The 25676-nt window shown below is 41.6% G+C and overlaps 1 protein-coding gene across 2 annotated transcripts; it reads right to left on the bottom strand.

Annotated features, from left to right (window-relative positions):
• Positions 1-2298: 2298 nt before the first annotated feature.
• Positions 2299-11830, bottom strand: polh (polymerase (DNA directed), eta). 2 transcript variants are annotated; one of them, XM_014154624.2, is made up of 11 exons: positions 11765-11830; positions 11394-11561; positions 10809-10943; positions 10465-10697; positions 9348-9514; positions 9039-9142; positions 8720-8839; positions 6093-6216; positions 5884-5949; positions 3937-4109; positions 2299-3729 (listed from the first exon to the last, which is right to left on the bottom strand). In XM_014154624.2, exons 2-11 carry the CDS (start codon positions 11528-11530, stop codon positions 2640-2642), a joined length of 2349 nt encoding a protein of 782 aa, XP_014010099.1. In that variant the 5' UTR covers positions 11531-11561; positions 11765-11830; the 3' UTR covers positions 2299-2639. The 2 variants fall into 2 exon arrangements, with proteins under 2 accessions (XP_014010099.1, XP_014010098.1); XM_014154623.2 differs by having other exon boundaries at positions 11394-11824.
• Positions 11831-25676: the final 13846 nt, after the last annotated feature.

Raw genomic sequence — 25676 nt, 5'->3', positions numbered from 1 at the left:
TAACATACAGTGATAATATTCTATAAAAGTCTTATTTTATGAAACTAAGCAAAGAACTGACTTTTCCCTCAACTTTTGTCTTTCCAAAGCCTTGTTGTCACCAAACCTTTTCTCAAGCCTTTTCAAAAACTGCTATTTCGATTGTTTCCTTTTGCTTTTCTAGATATTGATGAGGGAAGTATATTTTGTCTCCTGTGTCACCTGTTCACCTACCAACAGTCACCACGGTGAGGTTGAGGTGTAAGGAAGACCTGGTTACAAAAGGCACAGAAATCTATCTAATAGTAACGATGGAAATGACATACACTTCCGTTCAAAAGTTTGGGGTCACTTAGAAATGTCCTTGTTTTTTAAAGAAAAGCACATTTTTTGTCCATTAAAATAACATAAAATTGATCAGAAATACAGTGTAGACATTGTTAATGTGGTAAATGACTATTGTAGCTGGAAATTGCTGATTTTTTTATGGAATATCTGCATAGCCATACAGAGGCCCATTATCAGCAACCATCACTCCCGTGTTCCAATGTCACGTTGTGTTAGCTAATCCAAGTTCACAATTTTAAAAGGCTAATTGATCATTAGAAAAACTTTTTGCAATTATGTTAGCACAGATGAAAACTGTTGTCCTGATTAAAGAAGTAATAAAACTGTCCTTTAGACTAGTTGAGTATCTGGAACATCAGCATTGGTGGGTTTGATTACAGGCTCAAAATGGCCAGAAACAAATAACTTTCTTCTGAAACTCATCAGTCTACTCTTGTTCTGAGAAATGAAGGCTATTCCATGCGAGAAATTGCCAAGAAACTGAATATCTCGTACGCTGTGTACTACTCCCTTCACAGAACAGAGCGAACTGACTCTAACCAGAATAGAAAGAGGAGTGGGAGGCCCCGGTGCACAACTGAGCAAGAGGACAAGTACATTAGAGTGTCTAGTTTGAACAACAGATGCCTCACAAGTCCTCAACTGGCAGCTTGATTAAATAGTACCCGCAAAACACCAGTCTCAACGTCAACAGTGAAAAGGCGACTCCGGGATGCTGTCCTTCTAGCCAGAGTTGCAAAGAAAAAGCCATATCTTAGACTGGCCAATAAAAAGAAAAGATTAAGATGGGCAAAAGAACACAGCCACTGGACAGAGTAACTCTGCCTAGTTGGCCAGCATCCCGGAGTCGCATTTTCATTGTTGACGTTGAGACTGGTGTTTTGCGGGTACTATTTAGTGAAGCTGCCAGTTGAGGACTTGTGAGGCGTCTGTTTCCAGTTTGTGCTGTTCTGTGTGGGGTGAAGTACCACATATTTATGTATAGATCCAGTTTGTATATTATGGTACACATAAATAAAAAGTTGTTACATTAATTTTTGTCTTTGTTCTCTATAGATTCTACACCTTAATGGTGTCGTTAGGCTGTTTACCTGAAGGGTGCCCTGGTGAAAAGCTATTATAAATGGGTCCATGAAGTTCTCTCTCCTCCCCTTTGTTAGCCTCCTCCCTTTTCTATTACTCAGCTGATGCAAGACACTAGAAACTGTGAGTCAGACTGAAACACCACTGTGTTATGAAAGGGATGATCACTTGATTCCTCACATAGAATGTACACCCAGAAATGGTGCAATGCCACTCATCATAGAGGCAACCAGGATTGTACTGAGGTCAAAGATAACAAAACAGGTATTAAGATCTTATTGAAATTGTCATTCCAGTATTAAATTGTTAAATCCACAAAATGAAAGTAGTTCTTTTCTGTTAGTTCCCAGGCCTTATCATTGATGGGACTGGCGATGTGTCTGTCATACGTTTAGGGCCTAACGCTGCCATGACCTGGAAGTAAACCCAACATGAGGTTTCCACTTATCTTCTCTTTTGTTCGAAACTATTAGGAAAATAATCTGATATGGAATAGTTGAAAAAAAGACCACTTCAGTACGAGCATTATAGAGTGTTTAACAGCTGTGGAGATAGTCACACTACAGCCCAGTTTCTGCAATATAGGCTACTGTTTACACTGACTCATTAGTTTATTCACAAGGTGGGCCAAATGTCTGTTAAAGGTCAGCCAACAATGTTAGCACAGCAAAAGCCCAATAACACATGGGGGCATTTTGCATGTTTGCCTTCTCTTAGATTTGCATTGGTAAAACTAAGCAAACTATTTCCTTGAACACAAATACTGTACCGAAGCTGAATAAGCATTAAACTGGGTGCCTTAACTGTGCATGTGCTCGTCATGTGTGATGCTACCATCTAGTGGCAAAACACATTTCACATGGTTGATAAAAAAGGCCCACAACTCAATCACTATTTTCAATGTTTAATGGAAACATGATCACAGAAATGTACAAGCTTCTCAAGACAACATATCCCTTGAAAGAGGACATCCAGGAAAGTATGGCTTCATCAATATCTGTAGAGCCATCATAAAATATGCAAATTTTCTATAGGTAAAAATATTTATTCTGTACAATAATTGCCATTACAATTAAACAGCATCTCGCCATACAATCACAAATTGTTTTGGCAGTGAGTTTAGAATATTGTTGGTCAGTTTAAATAGCATCAGCAGAAGTAACCAGTCCAGCACAGTGTATTCTCTACCTCCTTTCATGGTCATTCTCTTCTTGTCCTCTACCTCGTCCTCAGCTCCTCTTGAAGAAGGAGTCCAGCGTACCAGTAGCACCACCTTGGGAGCGGGGCCGTTTAGGCTGCGGTGTTGACTGGCCCCTAGCCCGCGTCTTTCCCCGGGACAACTGAAGGGCGCCTGCCCTGAGAGGGGGGCGGGAGGCAGTTGAGAGAGAGGAGGAATGAAGAGAGGCATTGGTGGTTGTGCTTGCAGAGGAGAAAGAGTTCTGTAGGTCCAAGGCAAAGTGGTAGTCATTATGTTCAGGCATCTCCCAGGCCAGCACGTCCTGGCCACAGCACTCACAGGTCAGCAGGTCCTCTTTGGCCACAATGGCATGGCACTGAGGCGGGTCAGAAGGGGGTTGGTAGGGCATCTCTGACCCCTCAGACTGTTTTTCCTCTGATAGAGTACAAGTTCCCTCCCCAGACCCCAGAGATTGGTCCTCTGCTTGGTTAGAACTAGTGAGTTGAGTGTGTTTCGTGTGTTTTCCTTTTACGTTCGCAGTCTGCTCGTCACATGTTTCAGCTCCCGGAGCTGTGTAACTTCCTGCTATTTCACACCCCACTGTGTCTGTTAAAAGTTGGACACTCCCTATTGTATCATATCCTACTGTGGAACATCTTGTTCTGCCTGTTGCGAGACTGTCGCTGTGTGAGGCTGCGGTTACGGGCTGCTGGTTTCTCCCAAGAGTCTTCCTCTGAAAGAAGGAAGTGATGCCAGTATGGGGGCTGGCTGATGAACTGACAACAGAAGAAGAGTGACAAGATGTACTAGAGACAGTTGTTTTTTCTTTCTCAGACACACTCCTCTCTACTGCAGAGAAAGACACAGGAAAAGAGGAAGGCGGGAGAAAGGTTCCATAGCCCCCATCATTCTCTTCTTCCTCTCCCTCCTTCCTCTGTTTCTCTGCAGATCTTTGGAAGAAGGACTGGATGGCGCCGGGTCTCTTGGGGGTGGAGTCCTTCTTTGAACCAGAGCAAGACTGAGTGGAGGCCTGGGTGGAAGTGACATCACTGGACAGGAAGCTGGTGATTCCTCCGGCCCCGGCTGAGGGTGAATCATTAAATTTACTGGCCGAAATGTGGAGCAGGGTGAGGGGAGGAGTCCTGGATAAAAAGAGACAGAAAGAGAGAAAGTGAGACATAAATACATTCGAAAACAGACAGCCATGGGAAATCAACGTCTCTGAAGGTTAAGATTTCAGGGTGGCTATAGCTGTAGAGTTCCAAATAATGGTGTTATATTTGCCATGCTGTCTAGAGTTGGTTGCATATATAGCTAATGTCATGGCAGACTTCATTTGTGCAACTTGCCATGCTGCCTGATGGTTCCCTGCTGTGTTGAGACTCTTGAGGATTGCGAAGCTGTCCGAGGAGATCTTGGTGGCGTCGTAGCGTGCCAACGAGCAGCACCGAGAAAAACTGCTGGGCCTTTTATCACCCAACTGCCTTACACCCACAGTCAACTGCTTAGCCACACGACCATTCTACACAGAGGGAGAGCGAATGAGTGACAGAAATGGAATGGAGTGACAGGCATGCAGGTGGGGAGGTACAGTTGAAGTCGGAAGTTTACATACACTTAGGTTGGAGTCATTAAAACTAGTTTTTCAACCACTTCACATATTTCTTGTTAACAAACTATAGTTTTGGAAAGTTGGTTAGGACATCTACCTTGTGCATGACAAGTAATTTTCCAACAATTGGTAACAGATTATTTCACTTATATCACTATTCCAGTGGGTAAGAAGTTTACATACACTAAGTTGACTGTACCTTTAAACAGCTTGGAACATTCCAGAAAATCATGTCATGGCTTTAGAAGCTTCTGATAGGCTAATTGACATCAGTTGAGTCAATTGGAGGTGTACCTGTGGATGTATTTCAAGGCCTACCTTCAAACTCAGTGCCTCTTTGCTTGACATCATGGGAAAATCTAAATAAATCAGCCAAGACCTCAGAAAAAAAATTGTAGACCTCCACAAGTCTGGTTCATCATTGGGAGCAATTTCCAAACGTCTGAAGGTACCACGTTCATCTGTACTAACAATAGTACGCAAGTATAAACACAATGGGACCACGTAGTCATCATAACGCTCAGGAAAGAGACGCGTTCTGTCTCCTAAAGATGAACGTACTTTGGGGTGAAAAGTGCAAATCAATCTCAGAACAACAGCAAAGGACCTTGTGAAGATGCTGGAGGAAACAGGTACAAAAGAATCTATATCCACAGTAAAACGAGTCCTATATCGACATAACCTGAAAGGCCGCTCAGCAAGGAAGACGACACTGCTCCAAAACCGCCATAAAAAAGCCAGACTACGGTTTGCAACTGCACACGTGGACAAAGATCGTACTTTTTGGAGAAATGTCCTCTGGTCTGATGAAACAAAAATAGAACTGTTTGGCCATAATGACCATCGTTATGTTTGAAGGAAAAAGGGGGAGGCTTGCAAGCCAAAGAACACCATCCCAAACGTGAAGCACGGGGGTGGCAGCAACATGTTGTGGGGGTGCTTTGCTGCAGGAGGGACTGGTGCACTTCACTAAGTAGATGGCATCATGAAGAAAGAAAATTATGTGGATATATTGAAGCAACGTCTCAAGACATCAGTCAGGAAGTTAAAGCTCGGTAGCAAATGGGTCTTCCAAATGGACAATGACCCCAAGCATACTTCCAAAGTTGTGGCAAAATGGCTTAAGGACAACAAAGTCAAGGTATTGGAGTGGCCATCACAAAGCCCTGACCTCAATCCGGTAGAAAATCTGTGTGCAGAACTGAAAAAGTGTGTGCGAGCAAGGAGGCCTACAAACCTGACTCAGCTACACCAGCTCTGTCAGGAGGAATGGGCCAAAATTCACCCAACTTATTGTGGGAAGCTTGTGGAAGGCTACCCGAAACATTTGACCCAGGTTAAACAATTTAAAGGGAATGATACCAAATACTAATTGAGTGTATGTAAACTTCTGACCCACAGGGAATGTGATGAAAGAAATAAAAGCTGAAATAAAATCACTCTCTCTACTATTATTCTGACATTTCACATTCTTAAAATGAAGTGGTGACCTAAGACAGGGAATTTTTACTAGGACTAAATGCCAGGAATTGTGAACAACTGAGTTTAAATGTATTTGGCTAAGGTGCATGTAAACTTCCAACTTCAACTGTAGATTATCCTTCCGTCCCTCAGTCTCATGAGGGTGTGACCAGACAGGGAGGGCTATGAGACAAACAGAAGATGGTGTGATGAAGTCCCTCACCAGCTCTCTGTCCTTGGTCAGTCTCTCCTCCAGCTCCAGAGCCAGCTGATAGAGCCAGTGCTGCACCTGCGGAGATAAGACAGAGTATTTTATTCAGACATCAACAGACATAGAAGGAACAGAGCTCAACAGGAATCAACACGGGAGACTGGCCATAATCTACTGAGATGCACCAGAGGCAGACAGAAGAACAGAATATAGCCAAGTACCTGCTCCCTAGTAGTGAGAGATGTCTTCCCAGGGAAGTTCTTGCTGCAGCCGATGGATTTTGGGAGTTGTCTGGGCTTCACTGCCTCCAAGTCAATCCCCCGACACAAGTCAAACAGCCACTGGCTGAAGAGAGCAATATTTATTAATATCAATATGGGAACTACAGTGCCTTCGGAAAGTATTCAGACCCCTTGACTTTTTACACATTGTGTAACATTACAGCCTTATTCTAAAATATATATATATTTTTTAAATCCTCAGCAATCTACACACAATACCCCATAATGACAAAGCGAAAACAGGTTTTTAGAATAGTAAAACATCTAATTTACATAAGTATTCAGACCTTTGCTATGAAATTGGAACCCTTTGCTCAGGTGCATCCTGTTTCCATTGATCATCCTTGAGATGTTTCTACAACTTGCCTGGAGTCCACCTGTGGTAAATTCAATTGATTGGACATGATTTGGAAAGGCACACACTTGTCTATATAAGGTCCCACAGTTGACAGTGCATGTCAGAGCAAAAACCAAGCCATGAGGCTGAAGGAATTGTCCGTAGAGCTCCGAGACAGGATTGTGCCGAGGCACAGATCTGGGGAAGGGTAACAAAACATTTCTGCAGCATTGAAGGTCGCCAAGAACACAGTGGCCTCCATTTTTAAATGGATGAAGTTTGGAACCACCAAGACTCTTCCTAAAGCTGGCCACCCGGACAAACTGAGCAATCGTAGAAGGGGCTTGGTCAGGGAGGTGACCAAGAACCTGATGGTTCTTGACAGCCTGCTTGGAGTTTGCCAAAAGGCACCTAAAGACTCTCAGACCATGAGAAACAAGATTCTCTGGTCTGATGAAACCAAGATTGAACTCGTTGGCCTGAATGCCAAGCATCACGTCTGGAGGAAACCTGGCACCAACCCTACGGTGAAGCATGGTAGTGGCAGCATCATACCATGGGGATGTTTTCAGTGGCAGGGACTGGGAGATGAGTCAGGATCGAGGCAAAGACGAACGGAGCAAAGTACAGAGAGATCCTTGATGAAAACCTGCTCCAGAGCACCCAGGTCCTCAGACTCGGGCAAAGGTTCACCTTCCAACAGGACAACAACCCTACGCATACAGCCAAGACAATGCAGGAGTGGCTTCGGGACAAGTCACTGAATGTCCTTGAGTGGCCCAGCCAGAGCCCGAACTTGAACCTGATTGAACATCTCTGGAGAGACCTGAAAAAAGCTGTGCGGCAACGGTCCCCATCCACCCTGACAGAACTTGAGAGAATCTGCAGAGAAGATTCGAGAAACTCCCCAAATACAGGTGTGCCAAGCTTGTAGTGTCATACCCAATAATTGATGCTGTAATCACTGCCAAAGGCGCTTCTGAAATGGTCCACCCACACAGACAGCGTGGTGAAGAAGGCGCAACAGCGCCTCTTCAACCTCAGGAGGCTGAAGAAATTTGGCTTGTCACCAAAAACACTCAAACTTTTACAGGTTCACAGACGAGAGCATCCTGTCATGCTGTATCACAGCCTGGTACGGCAACTGCTTCGCCCACAACCGTAAGGCTCTCCAGAAGGTAGTGAGGTCTGCACAACGCATCACCGGGGGTAAACTACCTGCCATCCAGGACACCTACAGCATCCGATGTCACAGGAAGGCCAAAAGATCATCAAGGACAACAACCACCCAAGTCACTGCCTGTTCACCCCGCTAACATGCAGAAGTCGAGTTCAGTACAGGTGCATCAAAGCTGGGACCGAGACACTGAAAAACAGCTTCTATCTCAAGGCCATCAGACTGTTAAACAGCCATCACTAACATTGAGTGGCTGCTACCGACATACAGACTCAAATCTCTAGCCACTTTAATAATTGGATGTAATAAATGTATCACTAGTCACTTTAAACGAATGCCACTTTATATAATGTTTACATACCCTACATTACTCATCTCATATGTATATACTGTACTCTATACCATCTACTACATCTTGCCTATGCCGCACGGCTATCGCTCATCCATATATTTATATGTACATATTCTTATTCATCCCTTTACACTTGTGTGTATAAATAAGGTAGTAGTTGTGAAAACGTTAGATTACTTGTAGGTTATTACTGCACTGTCGGAACTAGAAGCACAAGCATTTCGCTACACTCGCATTAACATCTGCTAACCATGTGTATGCGACCAATAAAATGTGATTTGATTCAACAAAGTACTGAGTAAAGGGTAAGAATACTTATGTAAATATATTTCAGTTTTAATTTTTTTTCATAAATGAGCAAAAATGTCTAACCAAGTTTTTGCTTTGTCATTATGGGGTATTGTGTGTAGATTGATGAGGAAAAAAACCAATTTAATACATTTTAGAATAAGGCTGTATCGTAACAAAATCTGGAAAAAGTCAAGGGGTCTGAATACTTTCCCGAAGGCACTGTATATTAGCCACCACTGGCACCAAATAGTATAACATCTTTAAGAGGAAAGTTACTTTTACAACACCAGATTGTAATATTGCAATTTTAGCTAATAACTTACAATTATCCACAGTATTACATAAGTGTGGTTCATTGAGGAAGAGTGGTTTATATACTTCATGACATGAAGGAAGTGTGTGTTGTTTACCCAGTCTTGTCCCCAAAGTGCTGTCCCAGCTGGGCCTGAGAGAAGCGGGTCAGTTCCCCCATGTTCTCTACCTCCAGGGTCTCTGTGATGGACGCCCCCAGCTTACCCCCCAGGTTTCGGCTGGAGAGAGGAACAACAGGACCGGATCAGTCTATCTCTGAGTCTGTAAAGTTGATTCTGTATTCATTTGCATAGTCTGATGGTCCTGTAGTCCAGGAAAGATCGTATTTTATGTTGCATGTATAGTAAAGGATGTGTAATTGTGTCAATTGTCTCTCAGTTACAGCACACGGTTAGTTTTAACTAGCAGTACACTCACATTTTGCCAATGGGAAGTGAGTTGAAGAGCTCTGGAACAGAGCCTAATGGCAGGAGTGTCTGGCGGTTGGGTTTGTTCAGACCACAGGCTAGTTTAGCCAGCACCTGGGGAGACATGATAAGTAAACAGACACTAGCCTAGAACTGACAGCTGAAAGGACTGGCCAAGTTTCCACCATGTTGCTTAGACCAGTTGTGTTCTGTTAGGATTCAGTGATCATGACCGAAAGGACACAAGAAAGCTTGTTGAACTATTGACAGAAAGAGGTAAAACACACTGGTTGTGTTGAGAGGGGAAGAGAGTACTGACCTTGTTGTGGGATATCCCTGCCGAGCAGCGGTAGCCTGTGTGCTGCTCCACTGCAGCCCTCATCTCCTCGACAATCACAGCCCCCAGAGCCAACTGCAGCTCTGCACAGCCAGAGCCCCCTGACACAGAGGACAGCCACTGCTGCAGCCCACTGGACCTTCGCTCTTCTGGGGAAAACCATGGAGAGGAGCACCATGTTTACATACCATTTTACCCACTTCATATGTATATACTGTATTCTAGTCAATGCCTATCCTATATAACTACAGTTGTTCACCTTTTCTATTCATATACTGCCCATAATGTCTATATACACCATCATATACACTGAGTGTACAAAATATTAAGAACACCTTCCTAATATTGAGTGGCACCCCCTTTTGCCCTCAGAACATCCTCAATTCGTCAGGGCATGGACTCTACAAGGTGTCAAAAGCAGGGATGCTGGCCCATGTTGTCTCCAAGGCTGGGTGTCCTTTGGGTGGTGGACCATTCTTGATACACACGGAAACTGTTCAGCATGAAAAACCCAGCAGGCTTGCAGTTCTTGACACAAACCGGTGCGCCTGGCCTTTACTGCCATACCCCGTTCAAAGGCACTTAAAGATTTTGTGTTACCCATTAATTCTCTGAAATGGCAAACATACACAATCCACGTCTCAATTGTCTCTTTCGCCTGGATTCACCTGGTCAATCTGTCATGTAAAGAGCAGTGTTTTGTACACTAAGTGTATATTTATATTCCGAACTCTGACATTGCTCGTTCTAATATTTCTTAATCCCTTTTTTGTGTGCGTGTGTGTTGGGGTTATATGTATTGTTGGGTATTACTGCACTGTTGGAGTTAGGAACATCTGCTAAATATGTGTACGCGACCAATAAAATGTAATTCACATTTTTTATGTGAAAATCTGCAATGACATGGTCTTTTATTAGAAACTCAGGGATGTGGACAGATCTAGAATATCAAGATACCACATATATAAAATGAGAACACAGCACTAAAAGAGATAGGCCTAAATATTTTTATGAAACGCTAAAACTCGACACTCATTTAGAGTTCTTGAGGTAAACTAACCCAATCCCAGCCCAATGACGACCACGGTTTAAAACCCACCTTTATCAGTTGTGGTGTCCTGTGCTCCCTCTTCCTGGTCAAGAGGAGCCAGTGGGTAGCCCTGGACGTGGCTGGTCTTCAGGAGCTGAGGGTCTACCTGCTGGTCAGTCATGCTTTTCAATCTCTGCTGTACCGCAGCAGTCAGGTCCATGTAGGCCTCGTCAATACTGGCCCTCTCGAGCACAGCGAAGCGTGACATCACCTCAAACACCTGTACACTCGCCTCCCGGTAACTACACAGGGGATGACAGTTAGTTGGTTAGCACTACAGGCTTTCTGAAGGGGTTCCTGGGGATTCACTTAGTCACTGAAGTCATTTAAAATATTGTATAATGGCCACGTACTGGGTGAGGTCTGCCTTCCCATGTGACTCTCTGACCCTTGCAACCTGGAGATCTGGGCACAGTTTCTTGGCATCGTCTGCCCACATGTTCCTGGTGACACCATGGGCCCTGGCCTCATAACTCACAGCTATGATACTGGGTAAAGATAAAATGTGAGTATCATAGTCAAGGCATGTTTTCTGAGCAGTCCATGCAACAAAACACTGTAATGTATGGGAGAGACAAACGTTTTGCAGAGCTGAGACATCACAAGTCAGGTCTAGCCTGAACTAATGCACCATTTTGTAAGTCGCTCTGGATAAGAGCGTCTGCTAAATGACTTAAATGTAAAATGTAAATGTAAACTAATGTTTAACTCCACTGACTGTCTCCATTACATTATAATGGACACTGGAGTTAAACCTTAGCCAGCCTGACCCATACAACGAAGAAACATGGGGTAAGCTGAAACACCTACGATTCACTCCCACTGTCCCATTGCCCCTAGGTCTACATGTTTTATTCTGAATTGATGTGTGTATGCTAGCTACGCCGCTCTCAATTCCATTGGCCTTGGAAAGCAGAATCTCTGTGTCGGTGACTCACCCGCCTCCCTTCCATGTCTTGTACTGTGCGACCACACACGGGGTGTTTTTAAGCGCTGGGTTCAGCCTCTGTTCCACCTGCACGTAGAAACAGTCCATATCCACCAACGCCACAACCCTCTCCTTCCCATAATCCATTCCAGAAGCGATGCAGAACGACTGGACCACACTGGAAGTTAAAAACTATGTTTTATGGTAGAATGCATGTTAGCTAGCTAGATAAAGCCACAGACCTACATTAGATATAAGTTAGTTAGTTAGCCTATCTAATAGCTATCTAGATTGCTAAATGTAGAATATGTAGCTTGAAACACCCAACGTTAAGATATTACTGTAGCTAAATAGCGAAGGAAACAAATTAGATAACGTTACATTAATGCTACATAATGTAACTTTGCCGCTCCCCGAATAATCTTCTTCGGTGGAGTTTAATGGCGGTTGGCATCCAATATTATTGGCGCATTACCGCCACCAACTGGACTGGAGTATGAATCCATTATACTTTGTGATACAAAAATGGGAAAGGGAAAAGGAAAAAAGTACCCTGCCAACTAACCCTACACTCATTTAAACCCACTACCCCATTCCACTATTTTGACTGGCTGACAGCCTGGGAGGACGGGACACTATCATTCAACACACCCTGTAACTCTTCTGCTGTAAAATCTCGTCATCCCACGTACTGTACTTCTCTGCAGCTGCCACCACAACACCTATTTTCTGTTACTTACGTTCCATTCCTGCAGTAAAGTTGATAACCATGGTAATGAAACACTAAAAAGCCAACCTTACTGAAGCACTTTTAATTCGTAGTCCTATGACTCTGTACTGGCACAAGTCTACTACTCACAAAGAGCCTCTTAGGATCCCTCACCCTTGACCCATCTTCTTCTACTTTCTTTACTGCCTCAGAATACAACACTTTCTGTAAAACTCTGACCCTGGCAACCTCAACCTGCCTCTCTCACACCAGACACTTCTGATCCCCAGCAACATAGGCACCCCTACAGTTAACACATACCGCTTCTTTCACCAATACTACACATTCCTTTGTCCCATGCCCTCCTGCACACTTCTCACATTTAGGAATCTCCCTCCTACACACTGCTGCAACATGTCCATAAGCTTGGCACCTGAAACACCGTAGTGGATTCGGCACAAAAGCTCTTACGGGATAACTGATATATACTAAAATGACTTTGTCGTGTAACGACTCAGCATCAAAACTAAAAAAGACAGACAGTGACTCTTCTGTTTTACCACCTTCGCCACCGGGTCTGTGTCGCACCATACGGCGGGCGTTACAGACACCAGGAATCTTCAACTTCAGTTGATCCACCACCACCCTTACCACTAGCCCAGTAAACACTCCTTTCAAAGGTGTTCTATTCTTGACAGCAAAGCAAATAACAGGTCTTGTCCCCATTCACGTGATGCGGCGCGCCCGCTCCCTCTGGGAGGAAGAAACACAAAAAAATCTTCACAAGTCCACTTCAGGTTACTTTCAACGATTCAACAGTACCCAACTGGGTCAGCCAAAAGGAAGGGGTCCACTTTCTCCCAAAACGTCTCTCCTATTGGACCAGTCATCTTTATCATGAGCTCCAAGATCTTCACTACTCCTGCCACCTCATCCTTATTCTCTTCCAATTCACCTCCAGTGCTACTGGAGTACAGCTCATTCTGTTTGTACTTGACCCCAATCTTCCTCGACGCACCGCCTCTCTTGTTGTTGATGTCTTCATCGGATTCAAACTCGTAACCTACTTCCTTCCATCTCTCCAAGCCTGGAAATATACTTCCATTAGAATCTTTATTACTTTCACTGTCAGCCTCCATATTCCTTTTGTCTACATCCATTTCCACTACTACTTTTCGTTTGAGTCTCTTGAACGTGCCACCTGACTAGCAGACTTCAAAAATCTCAAGCCACTGCACAGCCGGACGACCCTCGCTGGATCATCTGAATCAACTTGACTTTTGTACGTTATTTAATGGGATGTTATCAAACATACAGTTGAAGTCAGAAGTTTAGACAAATACATTTAAACTCAGTTTTTCACAATTCCTGACATTTAATCCTAGTAAAAAATCCCTGTTTTAGGCCAGTTAGGATCATCACTTTATTTTAATAATGTCAAATGTCAGAATGATAGTAGAAATAATGATTTATTTCAGCTTTTATTTCTTTCATCACATTCCCAGTGGGTCAGAAGTTTACATATGCTCAATTAGTATTTGGTAGCGTTGCCTATAAATTGTTTAACTTGGGTCAAACGTTCCGGGTAGCACTTCCACAAGCTTCCCACAATAAGTTGGGTGAATCTTGGCCCATTCCTCCTCAGAGCAGGTGTAACTGAGCCAGGTTTGAAGGCCTCCTTGCTCGCACATGCTTTTTCAGTTCTGCCCACAGATTTTCTACAGGATTGAGGTCAGGGCTTTGTGATGGCCACTCCAATATCTTGACTTTGTTGTCCTTAAGCCATTTGGCAAAGCACCCCCACAACATGATGCTGCCACCCCAGTGCTTCACGGTTGCGATGGTGTTCTTCGGCTTGCAAGCCTCCCTCTTTTTCCTCTAAACATAACGATCGTCATTATGGCCAAACAGTTCTATTTTTGTTTCATCAGTCCAGAGGACATTTCTCCAAAAAGTACGATCTTTGTCCACGTGTGCAGTTGCAAACCATAGTCTGGCCTTTTTATAGCGCTTTTGGAGCAGTGGCTTCTTCCTTGCTGAGCGGCCTTCCAGGTTATGTCGATATAGGACTCGTTTTACTGTGGATATAGATACTTTTGTACCTGTTTCCTCCAGCATCTTCACAAGGTCCTTTGCTGTTGTTCTGGGATTGATTTGCACTTTTCGCACCAAAGTACGTTCATCTCTAGGAGACAGAACGTGTCTCCTTCCTGAGCGGTATGATGGCTGCGTGGTCCCATGGTGTTTATACTTGCGTACTATTGTTTATACAGATGAACGTGGTACCTTCCGGCATTTGGAAATTGTTCGATGAATCAGACTTGTGGAGGTATACAATTTTTTTCTGAGGTCTTGGCTGATTTATTTAGATTTTCCCATGATGTCAAGTAAAGAGGCACTGAGTTTGAAGGTAGACCTTGAAATATATCCACAGGTACACCTGCAATTGACTGAAATTATGTCAATTAGCCTATCAGAAGCTTCTAAAGCCATGGCATCCTTTTCTGGAATTTTCTAAGCTGTTTAAAGTCACAGTCAACTTAGTCTACGTAAACTTCTGACCCACTGGAATTGTGATACAGTAAATTATAAGTGAAATAATCTGTCTGTAAACAATTGTTGGAAAAATGACTTGTGTCATGCACAAAGTAGATGTCCTCACCGACCTGCCAAAACTAACTTTTTCTCAACAGTTGGCCCCATTTCTGTTGGAGGTCTTTTCTTAATGCATTACAAATAATGCTCTCCCTCCCAGTTTGACTCAAGGTCTGATTACATTAATACATAAGCCCAGGAAAGACTTGCTTCTACTCAATAATTGGCATTCAGTCTGTCTGCTCAATAATGACTACAAAATATTAGCCTCTATAAAGAATGAAGGCAGTATTGAAGAGACCCAATCTGGCTTCATGAGGAATAGACATATATCTAATATTATCCGACTGGTGTTAGACCTTATTGACTATTCTGATTTAATCTTCGAAGATAGTTTTATTGTCTTCCTAGACTTTTATAAAGCCTTCGATACAGTGGAACATGAGTTTCTATTTCTCTCCCTTGAGAAATTTGATTTGGGGGAATTATTTTGTAGTACTATTAAAACTCTTTACATGAATGGGAACAGTTCAATTAAATTAAAGCATGGCACTTCTCCTAGATTTGATTTGAAAAGAGGAATTAGGCAAGGTTGCCCAATTTCGCCTTACCTTACATACCTTGGGATTACCATATCTAAGGATCAACAGGAAAGATGCTCATTCAATTTTATACCTATTATTGAAAAAACAAAAAATAAGTTGAGTCATTGGTTGCAGAGAGATTTATCCATGAAAGGTTGAGTATTGCTTTCTAAAGCTGAAGGTATCTCCAGACTTACTTATGCAGTCCAGTCCCTATATCTTGACAACAAAATAGGTAAAGCGGTTGACCAGGTGCCTTTCAACTTCATCTGGAAAATTCGTTACCATTATATTATGAAATATGTAGTTATGAACTTATATGAATATTTTGGTCTCAATTTTTGGGATTTTCCTAGTTTGAATAATACTTAAGATAAATTGGGCTAAACATATTTTAAAGAATCCAACTTCAATTTTGAATTTCATCCCTCATTATATCTTCTCCCGTTTTGGTGGCCTCAATTTTATGTTACTTTATAACTATAACATTGATAAGATTCCTGCAAAATTATCTGCTTTTCATAGACAAGTATTCATAGCTTGGTCGTTAATATATAAACATAAGTTTTCCCCGCAAAGGTATTTCATTTGCAACAATAAGGACATTTTGTATAGAAAAAAGTATTTATTTTTTAAGAACTGGTTCAATAATCATATCCTGCTGGTGAGTCAACTTTTTAATGCAGAAGGATTGTTACTCAATTATGAGGATTTTTATCTCATTACAATATCCCTGTAACACCTAGAGAGTTCGCCATAGTCTTTGATGCTATTCCATCTGGAACTCTCATGTTATTTAGAGGTGTAGCCAGACCTCACCTTCTTGACCTACCCTCGCTTAATCCAGTCGACTCTCCAATAGGGAAAATATGTTTCTCCTTGCTCCCTCAGAACAACAGATCTATACGTGCTTTATTTCAAAGGGATATTGTATCCATTCCTTATGTCACAAGTTACTGGAATACATGGGTCACTAATATCTTTTGGAAAAAGGTATGGTTATTACCACACAAATACTTGCTTGTTGACGAGGTCAAAGAGGTCTCTTTCAGAATGATCCATAAGTATTACCCTGCGAGTCATTGCCTGAAGAAACTCAAAAAGACAATAACATTGATTGTACTTTTTGTGTTGAGCATCCAGAAACCGTTTCACATTTATTTTGGCATTGGCTACATGTAAAACAATTATGGAAAGATATTCACAGTTTTATAATTGTTAATATTCTTCATGACTTTTGTTTATGGGAGAATGTGCTGCTCGGTTTCCTTAGCCATAATAAAGATAAAGAAAAACAATTTTACCTCATAAATCTAATTGTGCTAATGGAAACATTTCATATTCATAAATGTAAATTCACTAATAAAAAAAACACTCTTCCTTGTTTTCTATAAGGAATTCGAGCAGTACATTAAGACCATTCTACATTCTTCTAATAAGAAAGCTGTTAAAACAATCAATATGTGTTTCTTTTAAGGTCTTTGTATAATTTCTAATTTGTTGTACCCCCTAGCATATGTTATCATTGTCTATTTATGTACTTATTGTATGTATAAAGACTTTTCTACATTGGTAATAAAAAATTAAAAAAATATATATAATAATTATAAAAAATTCAAAATGAATTAAATTCTTTTTGCCAAAACTATAGTTTGTTTTAACAAGACATTTGTGGAGTGGTTGTGTATGTAAACTTCCGACTTCAACTGTACATATGGACAAGCGATGTCAGAGCGGAACGGACTAAGATGGAGTAGAATAGTATAGAGAAAAAAACGGTATAAACTGTACATATGAGATGAGTAATGTATGATATGTAAGCATTATTAAGTGAATGAGATACTGTAGATTAGTATAGAAAAGAGTATATACACATGAGATGAGTAATGCCAGATATGTAAACATTAATTGTCTAAGATACCGTAGAATATTATAGAATACAGTATATACATATGAGATGAGTAATGCAAGATATGTAAACATTATTAAGTGACTGATACCATAGAATAGTATAGAATACAGTATATACATATGAGTTGAATAATGCCAGATATGTAAACATTATTAAAGTGACAAGTGTTCCATTCCTTAAAGTGGCCAGTAAATCCTAGTCTATGCCTAATGGCAGTAGCCTCTGATGTGCTAATGATGAAAGAGGGGTGAACAGGCAGTGGCTCGGGTGGTTGATGTCCTTGATGATCTTTTTGGCCTTCCTGTGACATCGGCTGCTGTAGGTGTCCTGGACGGTGGGAAGTTTTCCCCCGGTGATGTGTTGGGCAGACAACACCACCCTCTGGAGAGCCTTGCGGTTGCGGGCAGTGCAGTTGCCATAACAGGCGGTGATACAGCCCGACAGGATGCTTTCAATTGTGCATCTTTAAAAATTTGTGAGAGTTTTAGGTGACAAGCCAAATTTCATCAGCCTCCTGAGGTTGAAGAGGCTCTGTTGTGCATTCTTCACCACACTTTCTGTGTGGGTGGTCCATTTCAGTTTGTCAGTGATGTGTACGCAAAGGAACTTGAAGCTTTCCACCTCCTCCACTGCGGTCCCGTTGATGTAGATAAGGGGGTGCACCCTCTGCTGTGTCCTGAAGTCCACGATCATGTCCTTTGTTTTGTTGATATTGAGAGAGAGGTTGTTCTCCAGGCACCACACTCCCAGTGCCCTCACCTCCTCCCTTTAGGCTGTCTCGTCTTTGTTGGTAATCAAGCCCACTACTGTTGTGTTGTCCTCAAACTTGATGATTGAGTTGGAGGCGTGCTTGGCCATGCAGTCATATGGGTGAACAGGAAGTACATTAGGGGGATGAGCATGCACCCTTGTGGGGCCCCTCCTCCTGCACAAATGTGCCAGTAAAATATTTTGCACAAACATTTTTGCACACAACATTCCAGTCAATTTTTCGGTATATAATAAACATTACAATAACTCACTTTTTTGTTGTTGAATTGATTGAAACTATATCTCCAAAGTTTAGTAGTGCTGTAAATTCCATGTCAAAGCTAAATATGAGTTGTGGTTAAACTTTTACTGCAGTGTGCTAAATCCAGGTCACACAGTGTTTTTCGGTAGTCTTAAACAAATCTACTTTGAAAGAAAGGTATAAACCTCACACACATGGTTATCGGCAAAACAAAGACCTGTACCATGTCAGATATACACTACCATTCAAAAGTTTGGGGTCACTTAGAAATGTCCATGTTTTGAAAGAAAATTTTAAAAATGGTCCCTTAAAACCTGTTTGGGATAGGGGGCAGTATTTTCACAGCCGGATAAAAAAGGTACTCGATTTAATCTGGTTACTACTCCTACTCAGAAACTAGAATACGCATAATTAGTAGACTTGGATAGAAAACACTAACGTTTCTAAAACTGTTTGAATGGTGTCTGTGAGTATAACAGAACTCATATGGCAGGCCAAAACCTGAGAAGATTCCATACAGGAAGTGCCCTGTCTGACAATTTATTGTCCTTCTGTAGCCTCTCTATCGAAAATACAGCATCTGTGCTGTAACGTGACATTTTCTGAGGCTTCCATTGGCTCTCAGAAGGCGCCAGAAAGTGGAATGAGAGCTCTGCAGTCTCTGGGCTAAGCACAGCAGCTCTGTTTGTTACTGGCCTGCCTGGGGACAGTGACACTGGAGATGCGCGTCCACGAGACTACTCCATTTTGTTCTTTCAGTCTTTGAATGAATACAATGTCGCCCGGTTGGAATATTATCGCTATTTTACAAGAAAAATAGCATAAAAATTGATTTTAAACAGCGTTTGACATGCTTCGAAGAACGGTAATGGAATATTTTGAAATTTTTTGTCACGAAATGCGCCCGCGCGTCACCCTTCGGATAGTGACCTCAATGCACGAACAAAACGGAGCTATTTCAATATAACTATGGATTATTTCGAACCAAAACAACATTTGTTGTTGAAGTAGAAGTCCTGGGAGTGCATTCTGACGAAGAACAGCAAAGGTAATCCAATTTTTCTTATAGTAATTCTGAGTTTAGTGAGCACCAAACTTGGTGGGTGTCAAATTTGCTAGCCTGTGATGGCCGAGCTATCTACTCAGAATATTGCAAAATGTGCTTTCGCCGAAAAGCTATTTTAAAATCTGACACCGCGATTTCATAAAGGAGTTCTGTATCTATAATTCTTAAAATAATTGTTATGTTTTTTGTAAACGTTTATCGTGAGTAATTTAGTAAATTCACCGGAAGTTTGCGGTGGGTATGCTAGTTCTGAACATCACATGCTAATGTAAAAAGCTTTTTTTTTTATATAAATATGAACTTGATTGAACAAAACATGCATGTATTGTGTAACATAATGTCCTAGGAGTGTCATCTGATGAAGATCATCAAAGGTTAGTGCTGCATTTAGCTGTGGTTTTGGTTTTTGTGACATATATGCTTGCTTTGAAAATGGCTGTGTGATTATTTTTGGCAGGGTACTCTCCTGACATAATCTAATGTTTTGCTTTCGCTGTAAAGCCTTTTTGAAATCGGACAATGTGGTTAGATTAACGAGAGTCTTGTCTTTAAAATGGTGTAAAATAGTTGATTGTTTGAGAAAATTGAATTGTGGTATTTTAGTTGGTTTTGTATTTCGCGCTGTGCGATGCCATTGGCTGTTGGCTAGGGGTTCCGCAGGAAACTTGAACATTTAAAATTGATCAGAAATACAGTGTAGACATTGTTAATGTTGTAAATGACTATTGTAACTGGAAACGGCAGATTTTTTATGGAATATCTACATAGGCGTACAGAGGCCCATTATCAGCAACCATCACTCCTGTGTTCCAAAGGCACGTTGTGTTAGCTAATCCAAGTTGATCATTTTAAAAGGCTAATTCATCTTTAGAAAACCCTTTTGCAATTATGTTAGCACAGCTGAAAACAATTCCAAGGCTATTCCATGTGAGAAATTGCCAAGAAACTGAAGATCTCGTACAACGCTGTGTCCTACTCCCTTCACAGAACAGTGCAAACTGTCTCTAACCAAAATAGAAAGAGGAGTGGGAGGCCCCAGTGCACAACTGAGCAAGAGGACAAGTACATTAGAGTGTCTAGTTTGAGAAACAGACACCTCACAAGTCCTCAACTGGCAGCTTCATTAAATAGTACCCGCAAAACACCAGTCTCAACGTCAACAGTGAAGAGGCTATCCCTCCATTTTGCAACACCATGCCATACCCTGTGGACAGCACTTGATTGGAGCCAATTTCCTCCTACAACAGGGCAATGTCCCAAAGCACAACTCCAAACTATGCAAGAACTATTTAGGGAAGAAGCAGTCAGCTGGTATTCTATCTATAATGGAGTGGCCAGCAGTTACCGGATCTCAACCCTATTGAGCTGTTGTGGGAGCAGCTTGACCGTAGGTACGTAAGAAGTGCCCATAAAGCCAATCCAACTTGTGGGAGGTGCTTCAGTAAGCATAGGGTGAAATCTCTTTAGATTACCTCAACAAATTGACAACTAGAATGTCGAAGGTCTGCAAGCCTGTAATTGCTGCAAATGGAGGATTCTTTGACGAAACAAAGTTTGAACGACACAATTCTATTTCAATTAAAAATCATTATTTATAACCTATTTCCTATTCATTTTGCAACTCATTTCATGTATGTTTTCATGGAAAACAAGGACATTTCTAAGTGACCCCAAACTTTTGAACGGTAGTGTTGAGTTGAAACATATTACATTTTGAGTTTGCATCCCAATATTACACTTTATATACATCACATAAGACTGATAAATAAATAGTTGATTAATTGTGAAATTATCAAATCAAATGTATTTATTTATATAGCCCTTCTTACATCAGCTGATATATCAAAGTGCTGTACAGAAACCCAGCCTAAAACCCCAAACAGCAAGCAATGCAGGTGTAGAAGCACAGTGGCTAGGAAAAACTCCCTAGAAAGGCCAAAACCTAGGAAGAAACCTAGAGAGGAACCAGGCTCTGAGGGGTGGCCAGTCCTCTTCTGGCTGTGCCGGGTGGAGATTATAACAGAACATGGCCAAGATGTTCAAATGTTCATAAATGACCAGCATGGTCAAATAATAATAATCACAGTAGTTGTCGAGGGTGCAACAAGTCAGCACCTCAGGAGTAAATGTCAGTTGGTTTTTCATAGCCGATCATTGAGAGTATCTCTACCGCTCCTGCTGTCTCTAGAGAGTTGAAAACAGCAGGTCTGGGACAGGTAGCACGTCCGGTGAACAGGCCAGGGTTCCATAGCCGCAGGCAGAACAGTTGAAACTGGAGCAGCAGCACGGCCAGGTGGACTGGGGACAGCAAGGAGTCATCATGCCAGGTAGTCCTGAGGCATGGTCCTAGGGCTCAGGTCCTCCAAGTTTGGATTCTTCACACACCACAGTAAGACATTATCCCATTATGTTACCTTCTCATGCTTTTTTTATTTAATGAAAGTAAGCTTTGCTTTTATACTTACAAGACCATCAGGCTTGATTGAGCTGTTTTTGTGTAGTAATGTGGTGCATGCCTGTATTTCCTTAAACGTTTATTTTAGCAATACATGTCATTGAATAAAAATATCATAATAAAATATTTTTTAGGTTAGTAGGTGCCTGACATAACAGCAGGTGGAGTTGTGTTGGACACAGTACCTCAGATAGATAGAGCCTGTCTGCCTTCCTGATTTCTGTAACTGTTAGCATACCTATGTTTCAAACATGGTCCTGTCTTATTTATGTGGTGATCAATGGAGAGTTCATTACCTCTGTCAAAAAAATATGTATATTAAAGTTGTTTGTACTTGAATACATGTTTTCAACAAAGATGTTGATGCAACAATATTACACATTAGCTCTATGTCTAAAAAAACACGCAGCCAAATGATATGCATGTACATATATATACCAGTATCATTTGAATAGCAGGACAATGTAAAGTCCATTATCCTTCTGAAGAGAATGAATTAGGCTGTTTGAGAAGGCAACTTTCCTACACGTAGGTTGAAGTACGATACCAACATAGCTACTGTAGTGGGTCAAAGCTGTGTGCTGGAAAATCTTGGTAGAGCATGGGTGGAATAGGCATTGTAGTGCTCATGAATTTCCTTTTTTTTCAGCTTCAGGCCAATGCTTATGCTCACTTAAAACGTTGTTTTCTGTTTTTAATTTCCATGGTTTGACACCAGAAGGTGATTATGCAACATTATTATACAACATTATAATACAGCATAACAAAGCAATACAATTTAAGTAAAAGTAAACAATAATGACAAATGGCAAAATAATGTAGTTGTTAGTATTTATTTAATATTAACAGCTGATTTTCCAGTGGGATGCAAGCAACCAAAAACCCATTTAAGCCAATATGGAGTAAACCGGGAAATATTTAAGACAATCGAGCAAGCACCTGGAAAATATACAAATAATTAACATGTTCCCATTAACTATTTACATGAAAATGTTCCTTAAAGTTTACTGAATAAAGGCCTAGTATTACGTTATGAACTAACCAAAGTGATTCATCATTAAATATAACACTTACAACCAAACGCACATTCACCAGATGTAGTCAACTTTGTAAATACAACTCAGCGGTGGCCACAATTGCTCTTGACAAGCTACAGGTTTATGCAGGCTTTTTTTTCAAGCCCAGTTCTAACACACCTGATTCTACTATTCATGGTATTGATGAACAGCTGAGGTCTTGATGAACAGCTGAGTAGTAGAATCAGGTGTGGTAGCGCTGGGCTTGAATAAAAAAGAACATGCATAACCCTGTGGATTATCAAGAGCAAGTAGTACAGTAGCTCCTGATACAAACACTGCTGTGAAACACATGTAAAGTACAAAGTCATTAGACAAGTACAAAACACTCTTAAGAAAAATTCTAATAAAGCACTGAACATATTTACAAATCTGAAATTGGACAGGTGCTCTAAGTCCTTTAGCTACAAATGTTGTTAGTACTTCTGTACACAGTTGTCCAACTCCAGTAAAATAGCATACATTCCCACATTTATAAATGGCTGTATAAATATGAAAACAGATGGGAGCACTCCAAGATTTGTAACAGAACATTTAAATATTGATAGTGTGTTAAGTAACATGTGTAAACATGTGTACTGTGTGCATTTTAATTGGCATAAATCGTTTGTCAGCTCTACATGGGCCAGCTTGCATTTCTCTGTGACCGGCCAATGCCTACAATCCGCCACACTGCCATAAAGCACTGTGTCCCTGGCAGTACCGTAGGGATGGCGTGCATCTCAATGATGAGGGCAGCAACCCTTTTTTTCCTTGAGAGTCTGATAGCTGGTCTCTCCTCTGTTCTAGCAAGACGCACGCACAAACCTAAATGCTATTTTAAGAGCCACCAAATCAATTAAAATCAGTGCGTGTGTGTGTCGGGAGGGGGCTGTCAAAACTATCAACAAAATAATGGTTCAAATGTATCCTCCGTGAGGCGAACCCACAATCTTCAGATCCACAAGCAGTAACTCTAACCATTCCAATACGAACATTGTTCTAAAACAATAGTTTTGACAGACTATTTATAGTAAATGGACAGTCTAGAAGTGTTCGTTCCAAATTTATTTTGTTCATTCAATCAGTACTGTTTGAATGTTTATTTATCTTGCTTGGTTAAAATACAATAGTCTAAAACAGACTAATTTAACAGACTCACCAAATTAGCAAGCATGTCATCTCCTTTTGGCAGAGAGGGGGTTCGATTAATCTGGCCCTGGTACACCGGGCTATGGCCCTTCACTTCATCGGGCGAAAGCGGGGAGGGAAGGTATATAAAGTGTTTTTATCAAAAAGCAATCACTTTTACATGTGAAATCACAGTATCCTACTCATTACTACACATGCTTAATTACGTCACTTTTGTTCTGAGCCGACTTCGCCGTCAGACAGGGCTCAAGATCGAACGCAATCAACTTTCAGCCAGCACAAAAACACACCAACACGGGAGACCAGGAGAGATTAATCTAACCCCCTCAATGACTGATGTTTTACAAGGGTGCACCATGTGCAGCACCCACACCCCCTGAATACTTTTTACTTGTGGATGGTGACTTCAGATTTTCTGGGAGTACACTGAAAAGTAACTTGACACTGTGTTAATCAGTTACCACACATTTGGATTACAATAATGACAAGGCAGGAGCTGGAATTTATTATACATACATAACATTACATGTTTGAAACCGTGATGCTGTCAGTCGTGGTTATATCTCAGATATAAAATACTTTTATCCGTAGGTTATTTTCAATATGTTACCACCTATAATAACAAACGACATTCGACTGAATGCTAAGTAGTCATGTTCCTAACTGCCCACATGCTCTAGCGCATGCGCACAATAAACAACATGAATTAACACATGCATCACATCTTCCCCCCCTTTCAATAAAACATTGTTTATCAACGGTATGTCTCCACATGTCCATTACTCTGTGGGAAGTGGGGGCTGCTTGTCACATTTATGAAGTCATGCTCCTTACTGAGTTCTTTTAGCTCTGTACTTGCCAACTGGGGGCCATTATCGCTAACCAGGATCTCCGAAGCTAGCAAAGGTTGCTTTGAGCTTCGCTATGACCTGGCTATTGCTCATGGTTGGAAGGTGGAGGATTAAGTAGTTTTTATTTTTGTACTCACACAGCTCTGTTGTTATTTTCTGCCATGGTCTGGAGGGAAGCTCACTGAACATTAATCACTCTTTTCTCTGTGTGCTCTTAGTTTCACAGCAAAATGCACACATTTGCACCTCTGTGATAATCTCCTGTGAGATTTTAGGCCACCACACTGACTGGTTAGCTCTCTCCCTGCACTTAACCAGCCCATGGTGTCCATCATGAATCCTATGTAGGACTTCTTTCCTCATGCATGTGGGAATGACTATGGGCTTTCGCCTGATCACTAGCGAATGCGTCTCTGATAGTTCCCCTCTCACCTGATAAGTCTCTTATCGATTCAGGCCACCCATTTCTGATGAACCACAGCACTGACTGCAGCTGTAGGTTGAATTCTGTGTCCAGTCTGATGTCCTCCATTCACTGTGGGGAAGCAGGTAGATTACTTACAACTGATGTGACATACACGGCCACGTCGCTGTGTGAGCTGCTCCACCCTTGTGGTTTCTCAGTGGACCCCTGGACAGAGCATCAGCTATGGTGAATGTCTTTCCTGGTGCGTAATCTGCGATTCCACTGAAACGCAATCTGAGCGTACCCTGTCTCTGCATCACTCAGATGCCTGCTGCAGTAGGCGACTGGTTTCCAGTCCTCACCATGCTGTTGAAGTAGGACACCTACTCCGTAGCTGCTGGCATCAGCTGACACTGCTGTAGGCTTCCTGGAATCATAATAAGTTAACACTGGAGCAATGGTTAGTGAGTGTTAAAGTCTCTGAAATGCTAGCTCC

This window comes from Salmo salar, chromosome ssa18 (assembly GCF_905237065.1).
Source record: "Salmo salar chromosome ssa18, Ssal_v3.1, whole genome shotgun sequence".
In the NCBI taxonomy this organism is placed as follows: Eukaryota; Metazoa; Chordata; class Actinopteri; order Salmoniformes; family Salmonidae; genus Salmo; species Salmo salar.
The sequence above is the reverse complement of the archived record's forward strand: the minus strand, read 5'-3'. Positions and strand labels throughout refer to the sequence as shown.

Bases quoted from the DNA above. Each gene is read 5' to 3' on its own strand.
- polh (XM_014154624.2), bottom strand. From the start codon at position 11,530: ATGGATTATGGGAAGGAGAGGGTTGTGGCGTTGGTGGATATGGACTGT. The intron at 8,840-9,038 runs GTGAGTGTACTG...TCCTCTCTCCAG, and splicing joins TCACTTCCCATTGGCAAAAT to CCGAAACCTGGGGGGTAAGC. The intron at 5,950-6,092 runs GTACTTGGCTAT...TTATCTCCGCAG, and splicing joins CTCTCACTACTAGGGAGCAG to GTGCAGCACTGGCTCTATCA.